Source organism: Xyrauchen texanus, chromosome 4 (genome assembly GCF_025860055.1).
Source record: "Xyrauchen texanus isolate HMW12.3.18 chromosome 4, RBS_HiC_50CHRs, whole genome shotgun sequence".
Lineage (NCBI taxonomy): Eukaryota > Metazoa > Chordata > Actinopteri > Cypriniformes > Catostomidae > Xyrauchen > Xyrauchen texanus.
Window position 1 is genome coordinate 5,025,077 of NC_068279.1, and position 25,155 is coordinate 5,050,231.

General features: G+C 36.4%; 1 protein-coding gene across 1 annotated transcript; it reads right to left on the reverse strand.

Annotated features, from left to right (window-relative positions):
* Positions 1 to 109: 109 nt before the first annotated feature.
* LOC127635986 (fibroblast growth factor 10-like) lies at positions 110 to 11,940 on the reverse strand. Its single transcript, XM_052116328.1, has 3 exons — positions 11,379 to 11,940; positions 2,001 to 2,104; positions 110 to 962 (listed from the first exon to the last, which is right to left on the reverse strand). The coding sequence occupies exons 1-3, from the start codon at positions 11,677 to 11,679 to the stop codon at positions 771 to 773; spliced, it is 597 nt and encodes a 198-aa protein (XP_051972288.1). The 5' UTR covers positions 11,680 to 11,940; the 3' UTR covers positions 110 to 770.
* Between the last annotated feature and the right edge of the window lie 13,215 nt (positions 11,941 to 25,155).

The window sequence follows — 25,155 nt, forward strand, 5'->3', positions numbered from 1 at the left end:
AATAAATAATTTATTTCAAAGCAGAACCGTTTTTAGGACAGATACAAATGTTTGATATATACAGTGCCCCCAGAAATTAAACCACAATTTAAAATGTAAGCATCAGTGACAACCAAAAAGTTAAATATAAAACTTGAATCTAAATATACACTTTAAAACATTATATTAATTGTTTTATCATTTTAATTCTAACAAACCTATTTTTGTGAATTGTGCTGTTTGAAAAGTGTGCTTGCATTATGTGTATTTAATAGAAACTGCCACTTAGGTTGATATTTTGTTATCTAATGCAATAGCATTCATACATTTTTAAGTGCGGCTTAAATGTCCATATACTTCCGGGGCCCCTGTATACCAAGTTTCTCTCTCTCACCATATTTCTCTGTGGTGCATGTAGCTTTACAGCCATTCCTACAAGAATTCTGCCATCCATTATAAATAAAAGTAAACAGACCTTTTTAGAAATGTGATTCTGTTATTAAGAGCTTTAAGAAAACTCTTTCACACACAACCCATATCTTAGATAACCGATTTGCCTCAAAATGGAATGAAAACACATTCATTGATCTGGCTCTGTTGCACATGTTTACTACTTAATATCAATTGGTGCGTTTCAATGCCATGAACTGTAAAGCAACAAAGAAGCGAACAAACACAAACTCATTTTAAAGGACCGCGGCTGCTACAAAGAAAGTTGCACATGGAGAAAGGCTTTCTCTTCATCTCGCTTTGATCTCTCTCTGTCCCATCAGCATTATGAACACGAAAAGTCACACAACTATGGGCAAGAAGTGTGTCGCTGTGTTCTTCCTGCACGTTTTTCTCCCACGGAGAGGCCTTCCATGTGCGCTCAGACCGACATACATCAGCCGTCTCTTGTTCTTCCACTGTGCAGATGCGTATGTGTTATAACCGTTCTCCTCAATGCGCTCCTTCAAATGGCAGTTTGTGCTGTAGTTTCTCTGAAACACACAAAACAAATAGCTGATTTAATTTCCTGTTCAGTCTGGGGAAACCAGGTTAAACATAGAACAAGTTGGATTCTGAAACATGGTAGCTGTATTTTCTGATGGTCCAAGGTGGTCTACTATTTCTAACCAGCTTGACCAAGATGGCTTACCACCTTATGCCCTTAAATGACCACCCTGAGCCAGCTGTAAACAAACATAAACCATTTCAATGATTTCTATCAAATTTTAAAAATCTCAGATTTATCAACATTTTCCACAACACCAAACAATTTAGTCCCTAATCTAGTATTTTCAGTTAGTGTACTTATTAATCAAGTCAACAAAAATGTCAGTAAAGAGCATGCTTAAGATGAAATATGAGAAAAGTACTGCTTGAAGAAAACAATGAAAACTCAAAGGTAAATATCAGTATTTTTATTGTGCGTCATTCCAATCAAGCTGTTCTTTTGCCAAATTATGCAAAAATAGTGAAAATATTATTTAATTGTCTGTACTTGGGACACAAAACATATTAAATTAGATTCAGCAAGACCAAGGAGTTGGTCAATTTATATATTAAAAAAAAAGTTAAAAATGTTAGGAAATCCTAATAAACACAATACAGAATTTTAGATGTGCTGGAAATGACACTATGGTGGGAAATGTAATGACTTTCTGAAAAAATGACAAAAATGACATAAATCTCCAGTGATGCAAGTACATACACTATTGGACATTGTTTGTAGATAAATAAAATAAACTAGTGAGAGTGTGAAAAATGCATTAACAAGACTTCCACTAAAAGTGCCTGAAGTTCAAGAAACACCCATTTACAAAATTGGCAATTTTCCTATTTTCCTAGTTTTGCATATTGTTGGACCTATGGAGTTCATGGTAATATTAACACATTCCATGTTTTAGTAATGTCTTGGGTCGCCATTTAATTTCCAATGTCAAATCTGGTCCCGAAGCAAAACCAGTTCACAACCACTGGCCAAAAATGCGCAACCATGGCTGGTGTTTTATGGATGTTTGGTAAAAGTTACTCACCACTCCATACAACTCTCCCTTCTTGCTGATAGCCAAGTATTGATTACTTCCGAGACCTCTGATGGCAACAATGCCAACATCCACTGATGTGATCTCCAGAATACCTGAAATACACAACACACATTACCAATGCATGAAAAGATCTAGATGATTTCAACTGAAAGAGTTCAAAACCTTAAAAAATAAATAAGACTTAAGGCCAGGATCACTATTCATGTTGCTCATATTTAAAGTTCGGATTTCACGATATTTGGCCATTTTCAGATTACTGGGATCGCTTGGCTGATTAATAGAAGAGTTTGTACCCCTTTAAGTATTGTGGGTAGTATCGTTTAATTTTGTTTTATTTGTAACATATGTATCACATATATACGTAAAGTTTATTATATATACAGGTATATATATATATATATATTGAAAAATAACAAATAAATATCCGATATAGGCTAATAATAAATACATTTTATAAATATACGTAAATATAAAAAACTTAACATTTTAGATCTAGGACATTATTATCTAGGACACTAAAAAAACAAAATTATCTGTCAGCCAAAATATTTATTGTTGCATCACTAATATGTGTGAACATGAGCGAGTGAATATTTCCATGTGGGTGCACAGGCAGTGCCAGAGAGAGAGAGAGAGAGTGTGTGTGTGTGTGTGTGTGTGTGTCTCAAGCGAAGTCTCGGGTTGCAGGTATCGAGTGAGATGGTAAAACTATCTGACTGTTCCATGTACTCTCAGCACTGGAATGAAAGCATGAAAGGAAGCATCAATATAGACAGACTGACAGTGAAACAGATTAGAGAAGAATCAATGACCAGTGATTAAAAAGCAGAGAGAAACCAGACTGAAGCTCTCCCATACACGCACACCTGATCCACCAACAGTTTCAAGAAAAATTAAGCACAAATATGTGGTTGACATACATGCATGCACGCCTGCCATATGTTTGTACCACACACACACACGCACTCGTGAATATCCCACAGATCTCAGGTAAAGCGACACTGCCAGACAAAGGTTTTGGACGTACAGAACTTGACTGAATTTATGTGTTTCATGATCAAAGGATAATGCATAATGCTTGAAATTAATTAAGTAGTAAAATATAAATTGTACAAAACAGTTTCATATACAAACAATTGGACCAGATAGTGATGGAAAAGCAGCCTATAAGTGTCCAACATAAATGTAGTTAAAAAGCATCTCAGGATGCACCTCATGAAGTTGTTTGAGAGAACTGGAATCTAAGCTCAAGTTGGCTAATTTGAAGAAGTTCAAATACAAGACCGCTTTGTATTTTTTTTAGCATTTTTGGTTGCTATGTAATTCCCTTATTTCCATTTGTGCTATTTCATTGTTTTGACGACTTTACTATTATTCTATAATGTGGAAATTAGTTATAATAATAAAAAAAAAAAAACACTTTAACCACAAGAAAGAGCTTAGAGCAAAACAAGCCAAGCCATTACAGTAAATCTGTTCGTAATTACACCTTTACATAACATATACTAACTAAACACCTGCAAGAGACAGAAAAATAGAGAAAAAAGTCACAGCAGATGCCAAGAAACACACTAGGAGGTCAAATTTAAACAGCCCAGATTTTCTTTGCACGCTGCCTGGTTTTCCTTAGCATGCTACGCTCTGTTGCACATTGCTAAATGCTGCGTTGAACAAGGCACACAGTTGTTTGTGTGAAGGTGCATTTTCCACAACGCTCTGCCAAAAATCTACTAGCTAGCATGATGCCTAAAAATGCTGTTTTAGATAGTGAAAAAAGAAAATAAACACTTAATAGTTTCCAAAAATGAACAAAGCAGTGTTAGCTTAGCGCACCAATAAATGTTGCATCATGCCCAGTCGTTGTTGTTGTACTGAGATCATAGGAGTTTGCCTCTTTTTTTTATTGTGTTTGTGCAGACATGAATCCATCTGTAGCACACATGGCAGCCATCTCACTCTGTACTGGTGGTCTCCTGTACGTCCGGCTAATGCCTGCCCTTAAGCACCCTGACTGCTTCCTGCATTGAGTCTACAAACTAGACGATCTTTCGATGTCTAGACGAGACATTATAGTAGATCATCGTTTAGGCGCAATAAATACACTTTGTTTTGTTCAATCTGTCACAACCAATGTCTTGCCTTTCATATAAAGTGAGCTACCTGTTAGGCTAAAAACATCTAAAAACATACAATTCTGAAATAAAATCTAAAACCTCAAATGGATACTAGATGCTCTGCTTGAATTTTTAAATCTGACATACAAAAAAGCAAGTACTGTACACTGCCATGATGCACTGATTGTTTCAGATGGTAATACCGTGGTACTTTGATGCATACAATGGTACTGAATGATTACCATATTTATGGTATGTACATTGTACTCTGTGGTACTACAAAGCATACAATGGCATTTACATGGTACAAATAGGTAGTACGGTACTTAAAAAAAAAAAGCATGTTACTACTATAGCAGTATTGGGGATCTACATTAAACTTGTAGCTACCCAAGCCTCAAATGCTTTTAACATGAAGTAGTTAAACTAGTCAAGCTACCCTTTAGAAAAAATTGTAACTAACTTTAACAACAAACTGCTAGCTAGCTAACTACAATGAAGCTATTAAAACTGTCAAAAACATAGCTATAGTCGCAATGCTAGGGCTTGTAAACTCTGCTAGCTGCTTTGAAACTATGTATTGTGAAAATTGCTGTGTAATGTGATGCTACACCACTACTTGTTGTAAAAAGTAGCTTGTTTCAGGAAAAGCTACACCGTTATGACAATAGCTGCCTTACAAATCTAGAGTTCTGGCAAACTAGCTGCAAATTTACCACTCGTTATTTTCAAATGAAAATGATCTTGTGATTTGCCGCAAATGTTTGCCAGAAGTTTACAGCTCTTCACCGGTAGTGGTGAACCTGCAGCAAACCTTTGGCAACAATGGACAATTTGCCACAAGTTTGCCGCAAAGCTCATTTGCATGTGGAAAAGATCAGTGGTGAATTTGCTTCAAGTTTGCGGCAAATTTGCTATGAACTCTAAATTTTTGTTAGGGTGAGAATTTTCATTTTTGCATGAACTATCCCTTTAAGTGATTAGTATTTGACTGGTCATGTGATCGTAACATGGCAGCCCCCATGAGATGGCCCCATGGCACCCTCTCCATGTAGATTTAAATGGATGGCTTTTATAAGGTTACGGGTATTACTGGGACAAACAGAGCAATGTTTTGACAGAGCCAATGAGCCACAGTTTTACAGTATTTGGGGGAATAATTCTCACCTTTTATATAATACAATAGGTGTTAAAGCCGTAACCTACACATACTGTTTTCTATTCCACTTACCAACTTAATGTAAAATATTTAAATGTGCAATCTTTTTTAATACAACAAAATTGTTTGCAAATGAAATAGAAGGGCAGGGATAATATCTTTATGACAGGTGGTTGGAGAATAGCTTGGTGACATCAGTCAAAAAGGAAAGTAATTTCAGAGTTGGAGCAAGTCATTAGATATTAATGAAAGTGTATTAAGAATTCAGTAAATTAATATTTAATTTGATCTGTCAGTGGATCACCAGCTTTCTGACAGAAAGGCAGCAGTTAGTGAGACTGGGGAAATTCACTTCCAGCAACTATATATGGGATATGTGTGCTCTCTTCACTACTCTTTTCTTCCTGTACACAAATGACTGCACCACCAAGGACCCCTCTGTCACGCTCCTGAAGTTTGCAGATGACACTACTGTCATCTGGCTCATCCAGGATGATGATGAGTCTGCATACAGAAGGGAGGTTGAACAGCTGAATCTCTGGTGCAGTCAATACAACCTCTAGCTGAACACAGTGGAGATGATAGTGGACTTTAGGAGGAACACCCAGACATTCACGTCACTTATCATTCTAAACAGCACTGTGGCAGCAGAGGAGTCATTCAGGTTCCTGGACACTACCATCTCACAGGACCTGAAGTGGGAGACCCACATTGACTCCATTGTGGAAAAAGGTCCAGCAGAGGTTGTCCTTCTTTCGCCAGTCGAGTATGGAGCCAAATCAATCTCATTAATAATTCACGGGTAAGAGAATAGTTTATTTCATAAAAGTCTGAGTTTACACGTTTTATCGTTTACACATTCAATCAAGACAGTTTTTCTAGTTAGAAAACTTAAGTTAAAAGTTAAAAAAAACTATACAGTTGTAACAGAACAGTTACAGTAATTATAAATTAAACTGCAATCGGGATAGTAAAAAGAAAGACCTGTACAGACTAAAGTAACATTTTGAGTGTTGTGAAATTATAATTCTAAATAATCTTGTTTTATAAATTGATGTCTTTTATGTACTCTACTTCATTGAGTCTGTCCTCTGCTCTTCAGTTACTATCTGGTTTGGTTCAGCTACGAAATCAGACATCAGAAGACTACAAAGGATAGTTCAGACTGCTGAGTGGATTATTGGATGCCCCCTGCCCTCCCTTCAAGAACTGTACACTTCCAGATTGAGGAAAAGGACTGGAAAAATCACTCTGGACCACTCTCACTCAGCCCACTACATATCCTACCTCTTCTGCCATTACATTCATTTACATTTACATTTGGCAAACGCTTTTATCCAAAGCGACTTACAGAACCCTTATTACAGGGACAATCCCCCCGGAGCAACCTGGAGTTAAGTGCCTTACTCAAGCGACACAATGGTGGTGGCTGTGGGGATCGAACCAACAACCTTCTGATTACCAGTTTACCAGTACTGTGGTTTAGACCACTACACCACCCTTTCACTATCTGTATATAACATGATGGTTATAATATAACCAACATTTTGAATATTATCCTTGCTGTATGTCCCTGCCAACTTTCAAACCAAACCTACGCCCTTGCCTTTGGCATCCCCTGTGGACATTTCAACTGGAAAATGGAGCTCAAATGTGCCCTTCCAATCAAAAACACTTCCCACATCTGCCACTGGAGGCAATGCTTCACAGCGGTAAATGTAAACAAAGGCTGAGTTTAGCTCAAGAAATTTCGACCAACTGTAGCCGAATTCACAGTGAGATTAGTCTGATTATCGGATTGGCCAATAACTATGGCTGCGTGCCCGATTAACAGAAGCAATAACTCTTGCTTGTGTCATTTCCAAAATCCACCAAAGAGCATGTTTACATGCATGTTCTTACACAGATAACTCTTTAAAAAACAACAACATGTGTGGTCATGTAAATTTATTAAACGTCTTTCCTTCATCAGCGTACGGTCATAAACAGAATATACCGATCGACAAGGGTAGATTTTCCAGATTTTGCATTCTTACTGGCCTATCCAATGTACCCATGTGTTGTGCACATGCCTCTTCACGGTTTGGTGTCAAAAGCAGAAAATAACTCTTAATAACAAATCTTAATAATATTTAAAATCTCATGCAAAAGCGGTTTTCTTGCTTTGTCAGATTTTTTTAAATAAGCTGAGTTTTGGAAGTTATCAGCATATTGGTGTGCATGTAAATGGGCCCAGTAGCTAATACAAATTGTTTAATTTCTCCACATATTAAAGTCTATATCAAGCATATATAAGCATTACATCTTCCACTGTCCACCCCCTCTCAAATCTATTGGTATCAACAACTGTAAAATCCATATCCGTCAACCACTACCAAAAACACCCTTCTCAAAACGTCATTCTTTTTTTTTTTCAATGCACTCTAAGTCCTCATGGTGGTGGAGTGACTCACCTCAATCCGTGTGGCGGAGGACAAATTTAATTGCCTCCGTATCTGAGGCCGTCAATCCACGCATCTTGTCACGGGGCTTGTTGAGACCTAGCGCGTGTGGAGGCTTCATGCACAACTCACCACGCACCCCACTGAGAGTGAGAACCACATTATAGCGACCACGAGGAGGTTAACCCAACGTGACTCCCTAGCACCCTAGCAACCGGGCCAATTGGTTGCTTAGGAAGCCTTACTGGAGTCACTCAGCACGCCCTGGATACCAACTTGCGACTCCAGATCTGGTAGACAGCGTCTTTACTTGCTGAGCTACCCAGGCCCCCTTAAATCTTCATTCTAATAGAGTTTATAGACATCACATGAAAATGATCAAAAAGATAAATGGGATGTTTGCCTTCACGGGTGATCAGGCATTGAGAGGAAGTGTCTGTAAGTATGTTTGTGTGTGTGTGTGTGTGTGTGTGTGTGTGTGTGCTTCTCAACCAGACAAATTTAACAACTAATTTATTCACAAAGTACAAGTAGCTAATTTAAGCTCAGCTGGTTGTCCTTATGTGTTTAGCTCATGTTATTGTGTGTTTGAGCGTGTTTTAGGAATAGCAGTGATGATACACATGTTCTCACTTACATGCTCTCAACGTTAACAATCCACACAGAGTCTCATGAGAGAACTAAACATCAGATTAAGTCGAAGTTCTTTTGACAGGAGAGTTGAGGATACTACAACAAATGTGACAATAATCACCGATTTGTTTTCAGGTGATCAACATTTTATGCCAGATTCTGTCTTTGTTAATTCATAAGAATCCATTTGCTTTTCATTTAATCTCATAGCTGTCTAGGAGAAACAATTGTGATGTTAAAGAGATCTTTTGGGACTTTTTATGTCCCTATAGGGAGGGCAAACCATCACACTTATGAGATATATAGTAGAAATCTAGTAATATCTCATGGCCTTTAAAACAAAGTGATTTCAAAGTGGAACAGCAGGCAAAAAAAACACACACACACACACACACACACACACACACACACACACACACACACACACACACACACACACACACACACACACACACACAGTGGAAAAAGGAAGACCCTTATCTGCACATGGGCTCCAGATGAGTAATGGCTAATTAACTTGCTCTGTGTAAAACACAGAAAACACATTCTGCATCTCTCTGACCGACTTTAAAACAAAAACAATACAATGTGTGCCATATAAAGTGATGCTCTATTAGGTCTGTTAAGGATAGCCAAGCAGACCCCTTGATCAGTCTTATAAATTATCTTTCCTTTGCTGTGTCTGGGGGAAAAAACAAAGCATTTGTGCCAATGCGTGGGTTAATTGCACTCAGATTTCTGTGAGTTAGGACATAAGGGCGATATAACCACCCAATGGCCCCATTCCTCAAACGGCCCATTTAATATGTTAAGTTAATTAGAACAGCTCATTTATTTTACAGAGCCAAAAATGTGTATTATTATTCTTGTGTGGTTCATTAACATGTTTTACAATGGTGTGCACACTAAAAACCATGTGCATCAAGGTGTTTTGTTAATATAATGTTTTTAACACTAACGCTTAGCAGATTCATGTACACTCAAATGGAAATGTCATGCTATTTTCATTCAAATATATTCACATAATCACATTTTAATGAATGCATCTGTTAAGCATCATATTATGTTTGTTAAGATTAAAACATGATTAATTGTTATGGATACTTAATTTAAGGGGTTAATTATTGAATTAATATTATTCCTGAATGGTTAACAGTATGGAATAGTTCATTTCACAATGCATTTAACCATTACTTATTAACATTTAATGATAACTTCCATTAAGAACATTAGCTAAAATAAATCTTTATTATATAACGCTTAACAGATAGTTGCATTGGTTAGGGTTAGATTCATATTAGTTCAATCTTAAGGAGTAAACTTTGATTTATATGTTATATATTATTTTTTATTTCTTAACGACTTAGTAATAAAATGTATTACAAATGATTTCCAATATTTAATTTATGGGGGTTGCATATTAAATTAATAGTATTATTCCTGAGTTGTTTGTGAAGAACTTTCAATAACAATTTTTACATATATTTTACATATATGTGGTTTAATTATCAAATTAATATTAATCCTGAGTGATTCATAAGGATTTTCCAAATAGTGTGGATTATAATTTCAAATTATAATGTTTCTTTAGCTATAATTAATGGCAAAATACACAATACAGTCAATAGCCTCTATTAATAACATAATAACAGATAGTTAGTTAAAATTAAAATTGGATTTAAATGTTTTCTTATGTTTTTGTTTTATTGTTATAGACCTAATAAATTAGTTTAAATATTATTATTATTAGAGATGTTAATGAATGACACATTATATTAACCACCCGAACTAACATTATTGCAGTATACTTGTAATATATCATCATAAAATATATTTTTATTAGGGCTGTCAATTGATAAAAAAATTTAATCGAATTAATTAATCGTGATTAATCGCATATACAAATATTTGGTGAGAAAGCCCCTCATATAACAATAACTCAACATATAATGATGAAATAATTATACATAGTTATCTTTAAATATTTAAAAATGTATATATATATATATAAACACACACACACACACACATATACTGTATATATATTCATATAATTAAAATGCATTCTTGTGGCAGAAGAGTTCATCATTGATAAGACAATATAAAAAGTTGCTTTAGAACACAATGTATTGTTTACTACCATATTATTGATCGTAAGTCGATCATTGGCACACAGTTCACAGCAATCCATTACACAAGTGAATTTGTCAATCAGTTGGAGATTTATTATGAGGGCTTGTTTAAGGACCCGTCAATTTACACCTGCGTCAGACATGCTTGTGTAGCGTCTCGGGTGTGTTGCATCATAAACATAAAATTTTTAGGTCACTGTGTCAAGTTAAATATAGTTTAATACTCAATCTTTAAACACATCTTGAGATCCCTTAGATCGCATTTGCGCTCCATCGTTTTAATGCAAGAACGTAGTTTGTGTTGTGTGTCTGCTGAAGTGTGGTTTTGTTCACTGTATAAACAGCGTGTTGCCCACGCAGCTGAAGTTTCACTTACTGCCCTCTGGAGTAAACAGGTGGTACTGCAAGCTTGCATTTCTCAGGAATCTTCCTTATTACGATCAGTGGGCATGCGATTAATTGCGTAATTTTTTTTACAGCGCGTTATTTTTAATAAAATTAATCACACTGAATTAACGCGTTAATTCAACAGCCTTAATTTTTATATAATTTTATATCAAATATAATTTATCATTTTTTAATAAGGTTACATTTGTTAACATTAGTAAACACAAAGGTATCATGAACTAACAATGAACAATATATTTCTTGATCTTTGTTAATGTTAGTTTATAAAATACAATTGTTCAGTTCATGTTAGTGCATTACCAAATGTTAACATATGCAACTTTTGATTTAAAAAATTTGTGTTATTATATGTTGAAATTAACATAAACCAAATTTTACATCAGGGTGTTTTGCATCTACGCCATAATGTTACACCTATGACATAATTTTGCGCAATTCCCAATAATCCCTTTCTTTATTACAATAATGATCAAACTCACTGTATGGGTCGTCTTTACTCTTGGTGCCGTTCACACTCCCGTCTTTCCCGATCCTGAGGAAGAACTTCTGGAAGGAGAAGAGTTTCCTCTGGCGCACGTCTCCCTGCAGATGTACATAGCTGCGCACATGCCGCCCGGATGAGGAGTTGGCGGCCCGGTGCGCCCGGTACAAACAACACTCACTGTGACCGGTGACGGTGGACTTGTGGATCACGGAGGCAGCGAGAAGGTACAGTATAAACAGCGGCCAGCATGCAGACACTCCGTTAATCACAGTCCATCTCCTCATGGTACTCCACATGGAACATGCTGGTCAAGGAATGTGCATGGATGCTCCTCACCCCAAAAAAAAATCTCTAAATATGACTCTGTCATCCAGTGAAGGAACCTTAAAGTTGGGGAATTCTGTTGAGCAACCAGTCTTAGAAGTTTATGCTCATTAAACAGACAAGAATATGTGTTATTAATCCAATTTGGGAATCATTGTCCAAGTCGTTCTTCTTGCGTTTCAAAGGAAAAATGAGTGGATTAGTTCATGGATGAACCTCAAAATGAACTTGTTCTTGGCATCCTGTCTCCTTAAAGTGATCTTCTTACCACCAGGAGGGTCATAGAAATGCTGCTCACTCTCTCTCTCTCTCTCTCTCTCTCTCTCTCTCTCTCTCTCTCTCTCCTTGAATCTCTCACTGACTCTCTCTGCTCCCTCCCTAATCCTGTCTGTCATCCTACAACCCTTCCTAAATTCTTACACATTTTCACGCCTCCTCGTCGTAGGTCTGATAGGGCTTTTTTGTAAATGGCTATTATCTCCAACTCTTTGATAGTGGCTAGGAAAAGAGCTTAGATGCTTACAATTTTGGGGCTTTTCCACTGCACAGTTCAGCTCAACTCGACTCGAATTTTGGGGGTTTTCCACTGTGGATGGTACCTGGTACCTGGTACTTTTTTTAGTACCACCTCGTTCGAGGTTCCAAGCGAGCCAAGCCGATACTAAATGTGACGTCAAAACCCTACAGATCAACGATTGATCAGAGAGAATCGTCACTACCAGCGTCACTGGATTTGCAACGCGGGACCCGCTAGTTTTAAAGTTAGCAACAGCGATAGCAGTATCATTAGTTCACGTGACTTTCGAATTGTAAAAATAAATTGCTGTGCGCAAAACCACAGCATGGTCAATAAACGAGGTGCAGACGTTCCTCTCATTAGCGACGAGCGAAATGACACGAAACGAGAAAGTCTTTCAGGAAGTGTCTCAGCTGTTGGCCGTACACTGCTACCACCAACAGAGTGGGAAAAAGTAATTAAAAAAAAACGTAAAAGTGACTACAGAACTAATCAAGGACCACAACAGATGGAGTGATTCAAACAGAAGAAAGTGGAAGTGGTTTCGACCAGATGGACGCTATCTATGGCAATAGACCGATGAACAACGGGAGGGAGAGTGCCCTGAACTCGGCCACAGCGTTGTTGGAGTCCACAATGGAGGATGGTACGTTTTGTTACGTTACCTCTGAATTCTGCTTGAAAGCTTCACTTTATTTTGTTGACCAGCTACTGGAAGCTTCTAAAACAACCAGGCGAATTTAACTGTTACACTTGTGTAAAATCACCACAATGAGCTAGTAGCTAACAGCTAGCGGTCGTGTTATTGTTTGGTCAGTTTGTGTCGTGTTTAAGATGATGTCACGGCAGTAGAAACAGCGCAACTCAGACGATCAGCCTATAATACCGCCCACGTTGAGGCGGCACTAAACAGCAGTCGAAAACAAGCTCAGAAAAGTAAAGCAAGTAGAGTCGAGACGAACCGTAACATGCAGTGGAAAAGTGCCATGAACAAACCTCACCAGAGGGCAGGATTGATTGGTCCCATCCGAAGATAAGATGCCTTAAGTTTGATAAGGTTTCAGTATTGTCGTGTTATGTTTCGATTAGCTTTTGATAATTTCTCTTTCACTCTGCAGGTCTAACTAGGGGATGTTTCAAGGGAAGTTGAGAGAAAAGTCAAGGTTTATCATCAGACATTTGTTTTCTTTGTGTGTTGTTGGTCTCTGTTACATATTAGATGCTATTCTGTGGAAAACGTTGAGTTATTTTAAAAGAACCAAGGCATGTTTCATTTCAAGGTATATTCCGGGTTCAATACAAGTCGACAGCATTTCTGGCATAAGGTTGAATCCATTTGCCACTCCTTGCACTTACATATACATTTACATTTATTCATTTGGCAGACCCTTTTATCCAAAGAGACTTACAAAAGAGGAAAACATCATAAGCAAATAATCTTAAGGAGACAGTGGTACGAAAAGTGCCATATTACAAAGTTTCACTAGCCAAGTCATTTTTATTTGTATTCACAACACACATTGTTTCAATATGCTTTACAGAGGATCAGCATTAACAGAAGATAAAACTGTAATATTTATAAAGTCTTGGAGCCTCATTGTGTCGTTTGATAAAATATGATTGTGAATTGTGTTTAAAAATAAGTCATTAAATAATAATTGTATTTATAACTCCAGTGAGCAAGCCGAGGGATGAAACACAAAACTCCATAAGATGTTGGTTAATGGGAGAAAAATTATCTTGGGAGAAACCAAACTCACTGTGAGGGCCAGTTCCCCTCTGGCTAAACAGCATGAATGTAATGCCAATATTACTTATGAAGTGTTTTGGTGCTTCTTTGTGTTGGTACAACAAGGCACCGTTCATCTGGTGGGAACGTAGCTCTGCAGAAATTATTTTTGGTATGCTGGAGCAGACCCACTTACAATGGAAGTGAATGGGGCATAGAGATAATTTGGGCGGCAAAACCCACACCAGCACCCCCTAGATCTAGCCATGACAACCTAATGCCATAAACCTTAAAACGACCGTTAACCCTCATGCATTTGTTTCTTCAATACAACTGGTTTCCTGATGGGTGCGAGACTTGCTGACATTTCATCCATTTGATATCTGAACACACATAAGTTGATTCGATCAGTCTAAGTGGTAGAGAGAAAAAGTTACACTTGTACTGTTCCTGGTCAGAAGTGACCGCCTTAGGAAATGAATAGGAAACACTAAAAATCACAGATTTGTTTTTCATTATTTATTATGTAAAATCCAAAAAACAGCCACAATGCAGAAAAACACACACAGACATGAAGGGGTGAGACTACCAAACATCAAGAGTGCAAAACAAAAACGCAAAACTGAACTGGTCAGACTATAAAAATTTTAATTTCTAATAATAAATCAGCCACAATGTAGAACACAAACACACACACACACACCAAAATGAATAGGTGAGCCTATAACACATTATACAATGCTGAAAACACACACACACACACACACACACACACACACACACACACACACACACACACACACACACTTTATATTCTTTTCCCTTAACCCTAACTGAATTTTTTTTTTCAAAAAACATAATTTTGTATGATTTATAAGCTGTTTTCCTCATGGGGACTGACAAAATGTCCCCTTAATATAAAAAATGTCAGGTTTTACTATCCTTATCGGGACATTTGGTCCCAACAAAGTGATAAACACATGCTCACACACACACACACACACACACACACACGGACAAATTAGGTTAATACTTATTCTACTCATTTCAAGTATGCACAAACTGACAAAAATACCCTCAAACAAAATGCTGAACTTTGACAAAATAGTCTGATAATGTTTATATATATATATATATAAATGCAGAACTTGTGACAAAATCTAGAAATCAACTTCTCTTCAACCAGGGATGAATAAGTAGCTCTCTGCAGCCTTCTAGTTTTTATACTTGCAATTTCATCTGTTTTTGATTTTTTTTAAATGGACAGCACATTTTTATTCTTGAGACTTTAGGACTTTCAAATGGTACATAATTGAGGATTGGTTCAGTATTTGAGAAAATATTCACAAGAAAAGTAAAACAAAAGTCACATTTCAAACTCAAGGTCATATAGGTAATTAAATTAGTACATAAAATAAAAAAAAAGTCTAAATACATTTCTTTCATAACAATTAAAAGAAATACACGTTTATTGTTTCCGATCACTTTTGACCGGGAATATCTGGAACGTGATTTAATGATGAACAGTGCATAAGGGTTAAAACAACGATTTAAACAACTTTACAGCTCAAATAATACATGAGTTTTAACAGAAGGATTAATGTAAGTGGTTTTTATAAAATTATAAGTTTCACATTTCTACCTTTAAACCCTCCAAACATTGGCCTCCATTCACTTCCATTGTGAGTGCCTTGCTGTAGTCTCGATTTGTTTTGTTTAAAGGAGGGATGAGTTGAAACAATTTTTGTGGTAATCAATATATTGCCACAAATGCTGTCGATTGAGCTTAACTCGTACTGAACATGGAGTATACCTTAATATTAAAATTTCTGCAGTTTGTTTGTTTAAATTTACAAAATTGTACTATGGTAATCACAGTTTCTGTCAAATTAGACATTGTTACTAATACTGGTAACGTGGTATGAGCTGCCACTTTCATTAAAAAAATAGCTTCTTACACTGTTTGAATATAAATTTATTATGAATTTGCATTAGTAACAAAATAACTGTAATTAAGGTTTAGTAGTTCATCAAAAAAATCTAAATTATTTTATTATTTAATCAACCTCATGTCAAACCCATTTGACTTTCTTGCCATGTTTTAACCCGGTCTCATGACAATACGTAATATTAAATGGCAAAATCGTAAGAAATCATTTAAATTTGGCTCTTACAGAATAGTACAACTTTTACTTCCATAGAGAAAAAAACAAACCAACAAACAAAGTTTTTATGATTTTTAACCTGTAACCCAAACCTAAGACTAACCATAAAGTCTAGCTACTAACCCAAACCCTAACCATGATTTCAACTAGAAAATAACTTTTTTTGTACCATGGAAGAAAGAGTACATTGGGTTTGAAACTAGATGAGAGACCTATTGACATACATCATATGTATTACATAACAAATATGGAATGAGTAACCAAATTTGTTCACAGACATTTCCTTCCTTAAAACAAACAACATGATTACACAGGAAGTTGGCATGTTGTTTCCAAGAGTTCTGGTCCCTTTAATTGGCCACATTATGCCGAATCACTGACAAGTGGCATCACCTATGAGACACTTTTGCATTGGTTTAAGTGTGTTTTATCTACTGTGGCACGGCTGGAAGATCATTGTGTTAGATTCCAGGTTCGGATCCCATGTTGAAACCAGGAAGTAATAGCGTTCGCATGACCGGAAGTTGCATTTTCCACTCTGCCATAAAATTCTTACTCCACTGATGTTTAGGTTTAAGTTTGGGGTTTTGGCTGGGGGGTACGGTTTATAAAATATGCATTCCTCTTCACTGTCTTATAGCCTGTACAGAACAGCTTTTGGCACCCCTCTGTGGACATTACACTCGGAAAATCGAACTTGTGTGCCATATTCCAAGTGTACTGGAGACATACAATAGATTTGTCAGAAACAGACTGAAATTTTAAGTCATTATTTATAGATAATTTCCCTTTCTGCTGAAGCATTGAAATCTCACTCACATTTAGCTTTTGTAAAATGGTGCGTTTATGCATTGCACCATGATTAATGTCATTGATGCCAAAACACATTTGTTTTTTGCATGTTGCAACCAAACGAGAAACTATGGTTACAATGGTACATTTTTATAAGGGAATGCTCCATAAGTTCTCATTCAATCTATTAGGAGAGTTTAAGATTGTGTTGTCAGGTCATGGACACTGACTTTCTATTTAGAAATATCTTTGTTGCTCTAGAAATTCTGAAAATCAATGACCACTCAAACAGCTCTATCTTATCTGTATTTTGTGCTTTGATTCCCCCCTGAAGTTTTTCCTCAAAATCTTTCATTGGAAATGAGTTTGGCTGCTCATCAATGTTTTTTCCCCCTCTTGCTAAAGAGAGAATAATCACACTAAAAATAGGTTTATTTTGATCCTTGGAATATGCCATAACCCTTATCCATTTTCAGTCACACATTCCTGCATTTTAACATCCTGAAAGTGTGCAAAATGAGTTTTTGTGAGGCTTTATTTACGTACATAAGCCATGGATAAAACTCAAATAAAGTCAAATACTTACACTGCAAAACAACCGATCTGTATATAGTCTCGTGGTCATGGATTTTGTTTGAAAATCATGCAAAAGTCAATGCAATTGAAATGTGGGATTTCCTTCTGCTTTCTCAGGCCACATGTAATATAAGAAAGATTTAGAGGACTTGAGCGCAAGCCAGAGTTTAACTGTCTCAGTGATCTGCGTTTTTGTTGTTAGGAGTATCTCAATTGCTCTATCTCACTCCAAAAGCAGACAGAAACGGTATAAAGTTATCCAATGGAGAGTTGGGGCAAACAAAACCATGTTAATACACAGTATGCAACCCAGTCTCATGAAAATTCGTACATATTTTACAAGTTGGCTATTTTGTATGATTTCGTTCATTCGTATAAATTTGTACAGTTTCATCACATGCAAATGCCTGGATGTCTTATGCGGAACAGCGGAAGCGTGAGTTTTGCACACGAGTCGTTAAGGACATGCTTATTAATATAATAAGTGTAATAGATGGAAACAATATCCAGTTAAATCACTGGCTGTAGTGAAAGTCGAACTAATTCATACGAATGCAGTCGTACGATATCATTCGAATTTGCCAAATTTAAAAAAAGTAGTATGAATCCTTACGACTTCGCCATGAGAGTGTGTAGCAATATGTCTTTTGACAAAACTACCAAAGAAATACATGCAGTGCAGAAGGAATCGCTCCTTCTGTTTATTAATTTCCCCTGCAAGCTCTTGCCAGTCTTGGTATTTTCTCCACAGCAGGGGCGTTAGGAAGATTACCCGCCCAGTTCCCTATTTGTCACCTGTTGAAACGCAAATAAACACTTATGCATTAGCAAACACACTAGTTATACGAGAGTATAAATGCATAAGGGGCAAATCACATCAAACCTATTTTTGTCCTTCTGCAATTATTTTAATTGTTTTACAATGCAAACATGTGCAAGATGGATGTTTGTTTGATCTAGCATCTCGAGAAACCTACATCGGTTCATCCAGTGCCTGTTTAGAAGCAAGCATTAGAAGCGCTTGCTAAGGCAATGGATGACGCAATCGGAGACCATGACAAATATTAGTTTTGTGTCCCCATTTGCTTCAGTGGCAAAAGGAAATATTTACTATTACATTTCCACAACTTGCCACAAGGGGGAAAATGTTGAGTGCAGTGGATTATGGCAACCTGAAGAAAGAAGAAACTATTTACCTTTTTTCCCTCAACAGCTTCATATATATATATATATATATATATTAGGACTACTATATGCCCATAAACTAGCAGGGCCGTTTCTGGGCATATGGGGGCCCCCAAGCAAAATTCTACTTAGAGGCACCATGGTCCTGGAGGAACGTTGTCTCGTTTCGCTGTGTACTGTACTAACTGTATATGTCTGAACGACAATAAAAACCACTTGACTTGACATGTTGACTCGGGGGCCGTATGCAGCCACTTATACCGCTATAAACGGCCCTGGTAACTAGTTTTTTATATTAATGCCAGGGTAAAATTAAACAAAGTATAAAGTTATAATCTTGCTCTAAATAATTAAATAATAATTAACTTGATTTACGGCTCTAAACAGGTCAAATCAGGTTGCACATTCACTTTGCAACATGATTACACGGAAAATCGGCATGTTGTTTCCGAGAGTTTGTGTACCCTAGGATTAGCCACATTATGCCAACTCACTGACAAGCGCCAGACATGTTTGCATCGGCTCCAGTTTGTTTACTTTCCCTTGTGGCATGACCACAGCTGTACAGCTGAAAACAACTCGCTTCACAACTCGCTTTTGGCACACCTCCGTGGACATTTCACACAGAAAATGCCAATACAGCTAACAGCGCTAACTGCTTTGGCCACTGGGGGCAGTTTCTAATTTCAGTAAGCACAGACTGATTATAGCAACAACAACAACAATAAATAAATTCAACCTAATATTTCTGAATATTTTCATTGTGAGATTGGTCTGCACTTTTCACAGTATAATACATAGCATATTTAGACTCGTATTATTTAATTTGGCTCATAAAATATCTCCCTTATCACAATGCTTATTTTGGAGTCTGAATGAAACTGAATGAAGCTGTGTTTTATAGTTCTTATGGAAATGAGAGCGAACACCAAGCTACATTGCATGTTCTCGCTCACTGTGGAATTAATCAGTCCCACAGGCTAAAAACAGGTGTGTGTGTGTGTGTGTGTGTGTGTGAGCGTGTATTTATCACTTTGTGGGGACCAAATGTCCCCATAAGGATAGTAAAACCCAAAATCTATGACCTTGTGGGGACATTTTGTCAGTCCCCATGAGGAAAACAGCTTATAAATCATACTAAATTATGTTTTTTGAAAATGTAAAAATGCAGAAAGTTTTCTGTGAGGGTTAGGTTTAGGGGTAGGGTTAGGTTTAGGGGATAGAATATAAAGTTTGTACAGTATAAAAACCATTATGTCTATGGAAAGTCCCCATAAAACATGGAAACACAACTATGTGTGTGTGTGTGTGTGTGTGTGTGTGTGTGTGTGTGTGTGTGTGTGTGTGTGTGTGTGTGTGTGTGTGTGTGTGTGTGTGTGTGTGTGTGTGTGTGTTCAGTACAAACTAAATAAACCGTGACGAAAACTGGGCTACACGTAACACAAAGCAGATACTAGGATTTTTGGAAGCACAGAGGAATACACCATGAAGACTCAGTCAAAATATTGACTCAGCGGAGTCAATCATCCACAGAGTCTAAACAATGCACATGACTGCAACACTCATTGTCTGCAGTAGTTAAATAAAGCTATATGATTGGTGTGGGTGAGGAAAAAGAAGTCCTTATTTACTTTAAATCTCCACTTTCACTTTCTTCTTTTGTTTTTGGCAATTTTCTTTCTTTGTGCATATTGCCACCTACTGGGAAGGGAGGGGAATTTATAGTAAAAAAAGGACTCAAATATTTATCTGTTTCTCACCCAGACCAATCATATCGCTTCTGAAGACATTTTATGCTGCCTTCGGTAGCGGATCCTGGCATAGGCAATATAGGCATGTGCCTATGGGGCAACACTCTCTGGGGTGGCAAGACAGGGTACCAAATAGATTGCCCCAGCACAGAGCTTGCAAGATAGCGATGGGAGAATGGTGCCCCGAATTGTGCCAACCCGCCCTTGGCTTGCGATGGGTGAAAGGTGCCCCAAATCGTTCCAACCTGCCCCGAGCTCACGATTGGAGAGAGGTGCCCCAAATCATGCCACCCCGCCAACGCACAGAGCTCGCAAGATCGCGATGGGGGGAAGGTGCCCCGAGTTGTTCCTGACAGGCTACTCAGCCTAAAACGCTCTAAATGGTTAGGATTATAGATGTTCATAATGCATTCTTACATTCTGAACAAACATAAGATAACCATACTCAACAGTAGGTACACCGTGACACAGGATCGACTCAGTGGTTTGAGAAAATATCTATGAGCCATGTGATTGCTGAGCAGATTTGACAAAGTCATTAATGATTTTGCATCCATGAAAACAGAGGGGAGGGTTACATATGAAATTGGGAGTTATGTGAAATAGCACAAGCTATTGACTACTTGGTTAAGGGGGGCGTCACGTCAGATCTTGCCTAGGGCACAAAGTATGCCAGAACTGCCACTGGCTGCCTTTATGTGCTTTTTGGAGTTTCAAACATTTGGTACACATTCACTTGCATTGTGAGGATCTACAGAGCTGAACAAATATTTTAAATCTTTGTTTGTGTGCAGAGAAAGAAAGTCATACACATCTGGAATGGCATGAGGGTGAGTAAATTAGATTATTTTTTTTTTGGATGCACTATCCCTTTAAATGAACTTCATTACACAAGTTTGAGACACCATTACTCAATTCAATTGAGGGAACGAGTTTACTCAATCATTTTAGTAGTCAACATTTTAGGGGTTTAGTCCTATACATGTCATTGTGTGTTTCATTTATGACATAAATTCAACATGGCTGATGAAAGTGATCATGCACAAAGTATCTCCAGAATATCTACAACTATCTTCGGTCAATGGACAGATCTCAAAAAAGTAAATCGTTTTTAAAAAAAATGGGAATGATTGAATGTCATTTTTTTTTTTTTTTATGACAGCATAACTGATCATAATCCACTGTTTATAATTATTATTTATTGCAATGGACAGATGTGCAAAATACAAAAATACAAAATGTTTTTCAAAGTGTATAATTTTTTTTTTTTTTGTGATTAAATTTTTTTAATATGTAGTTTAAAAAAAATCTAAATCCATAGCGTAATAATGCATGCATTCAAGGGTTAAAAGGTGCTTTTATAAAAGGAGATTTTTGTGTGGAGTTAGTAGCAGAAACATGGACTTTTAAAGAGCTGACCTACAAGCTCCTTCTTTGGATACAACAGCCTAAAATATGCTTGAACCAAACTGTATTAATTTATTATTATTATTATTATTATTATTATTTTGACGTGAAAACACAAACCTTGTTCTGAATCTGGAAAGAGGTAGTCCCTATCTATAGAATCAATTCCATGCCACATATATTTGTTCAGCGCTCTTGACGTGGCTCGTGGCCAGAAAGTAAACCGTGAAAGCGCAACGCAAAATTAAAGCTGCAAATAAAGGCTCTTTGTTATGGAGGACAAAACATGTAAAAATAATAAATAAATAAATAAATAAATGTAATAATAAGAAAATAAATAAAGGAATACACGTCTTGATAAAACAAATATAATTCGTTTTTAATGAAAGTTATTCCTGAATTTATTTTTGTATGACTTTTTTTCCTTTATTTATTATTTTCTCTTTTTATTTATTATTTTCTCTTTTTTTATTCTTTAAAAAAAATATATTCTTTGTTTTAGTTTTTATTATTATTTATTTATGCATTCATTTATTTTTATATTTATTTATTCCCACATGTATTTATTTCTATATTTAAATATTCCCACATTTATTTATTTTTGTATTTATTCTTACATTTCTGTCTCTTGTATGATAATGATGTGGGCGGGTCCTGTTTACCATTGGCTTATTGTAGATTGAAGCGTGTGCTCGATTACTCTTGACTTGTTTTGATGTGACGTTAGGTCATAGCCATATTATGTAAACTATAGTTATAAACAATTTTTTTTTTTTTTTTTTTTGTCATTCTGTATCCTATGATTGTGCAAAATTGACTATGCTTAATTCATGGTTTTTTGGAAAAAAGAGGAAATCATTTAAAGAGAAAGAGAAGAAAAAAAGATAGAAAAAAGGGGAGGTGGAAAAGGAGAAAAAAGAAAAAAGAAAACAGGTGTGACCGTCATGTAATTCTCATAATTTGTTAATATATTTTATATATATCATAATATTTATATTATGTGCACCCCCAACTTTTATTTTTTTTATGTATATTTTTTTTTATGTATTTTGTTGTTGACTGTTACTTTTTACTGTACTGTTTTGAGCATTAATAAAAAAAAAAAAAACGGGAAAAAAAATTAATAAAAAAATATATAGTTATAAACTAGAGTGTAAGTCAATCCAAGATGTATTGGTTATACTAAAATCACAAAATAAATGGGGAACTGTTTCTTCAACAAAACCACAAAATGAGCAATTTTCATAAATTATATGATTTAACGTTATACTTTTCTTTTTTTTCTGTGTATATAATTTCATATTTTGATGTCTGCAAATCCATTATATTGTTTTCTGTTGTTATGATTGTCCATTGTAAAAGATGCAACGATGCTTCATTTCCCTGATCGTTTATGTATACGTATGTATGTATACAAGTTCTGCAAAAAAAAAACTATAGCTGACGCTTTACATATATCTAGAGAGTTGCGCAACTTGCGAATGAAGTCGATAACCATGCATCAAATGACTATGTTTAATTTAGAGTAGAGGTGCTTATTTATGGTTTATATGTAAGGCTTTAGTTATTTTATCAGCTTCACAAATGCATTAGCTGTTCCTGACATCAGAGTTATTCTAGTTGGTGTTTCTCTCTGCTGACAAGACCAGCTACGTCTTAAAGGTGCACACAGTATTTTTTCCCACATTAAAAACGTTTTTCTACTAAGAAATGAATTGTAATTTTGAAACATATGTATAAAATCATGACCACTCACTTGATATGAGAACTCTAGTCATATCGGTAACCCTATAAAAGCTCTCTTCATTCAAAATGAGGGAGGAGCGCCCTCATGGGGGCTGCCATTTTAGAATCACATGACCAGCCGAATACTACTGCTTAATCTCAGTTACCATCTTGTTATTGGACACTTTCACGCTTGAATTAAATTAATCATGACTGATTGTGAATAGTGAATTTCTACATTGGCATCTGTAATTGAGAACTATTGATTTTGAATGATGCTGCATCTACACCACTAGGTGTCACTGTAAGTCCAAATTGACACGAGCAAAAAGTTACTGAAGGAACTACATTCGTTTTTACAGTATTGTCATAATTTTTGGAACAAACACGCCTCCTTTCTATGTAAACTAGGCTTATTATAGATTGTGCTGTATTCACGATATGCTGTGCTATTTGCCCAGTGCAATTACCATCATGCTATTACCACCCAAGGAAAATTGGTGGTAAAATGGGTTTTATTTAAAAGAAAATGTGTGTACATTTTCTTTCCATCAAGGCAGAATTAATCAAACAATGGTCAAATTATATTGAAGAGAATTAAAACCTGCCATTTATATGTGAATCAGGTGTCTGGACCACAGTAGTGGATCGATGCTGTACAGTCCCAGCAGAGCGTGCCAGATCGTGCAGGACCGGCCCGCAATATCAGAATGCACCATGCAAATTGTTTGGGGTTGGGGTTCGTTTGCATTGTAACATGATATGTGTGATCCTTTAGTGATCCAGGTGCTAAACCAGTTCAGAAAGAGTATGCAAATAAATGACACTTTTACTGGGCACAATTTATTCTTAGTGATTTCCCCCAGTTATGTTATGTTTTATGAGCTGGTTTGTCTCCACTAGGCTGCCTAACCTCGGACAACTGGTCTGCACAAACCATTCTAAACCAGTAAGACCTTAGTCAACCAGCAAAAAAGAACATGCTGGTCAGATCGAGTTTTTGCTGTTGAAACGGGCATACCAGCACTAATTAGCATTAGCCAGCCCGTTCTGTTGTTGTTATCAGTCTTTTTTTTAATCATAATTATACTCATGCATGCCTCTTTCTTTGCAGGGTTAAGGGTTGGTTAAGTGACCTGGTCCACATTATGCGCTACCGAATCCTTGCAAGAGCCCTTTCAGCAACGATTCACTACCACAACAACTGAGTGTTAGCTACATTGAATGTCACTAATCTAATCAAGTAGCAATAATGTGGTTTAGATATATTCAGTTTGTTCCAAAACCCTAGTAAGCCAATTGTTTCTACTCTCTACCAGTTTTGGGAAAGCTTCAAAACTGTAGATTGCAAAGCTAGAAGTTACTCTTAATTTAAAGTAGTTGTTAAACAACACAGTCAAGCTACTCTTTTGTAGCTAAACTACAAGCTAATAACAAAAAGTAGCTAACCACATTGAAGCTATTTAAGGGGGGCTATATCTTTTAAAATATCTAACTTACATTTTAGTTATAAATAAAGATTGCCCCTACAATGCTTTAAAACACTGCCTACATCAGCAGCTCTGTAGGTTTTGAAACGGAGCATGTATCTTATCCATGCA

Coding starts and splice junctions, on each gene's coding strand:
- LOC127635986 (XM_052116328.1), bottom strand. CDS start 11,679: ATGTGGAGTACCATGAGGAGATGGACTGTGATTAACGGAGTGTCTGCA. Junction 2,105..11,378: donor GAGTAAAGACGACCCATACA/GTGAGTTTGATC, acceptor TGTGTATTTCAG/GTATTCTGGAGATCACATCA. Junction 963..2,000: donor AGGGAGAGTTGTATGGAGTG/GTGAGTAACTTT, acceptor TGTGTGTTTCAG/AGAAACTACAGCACAAACTG.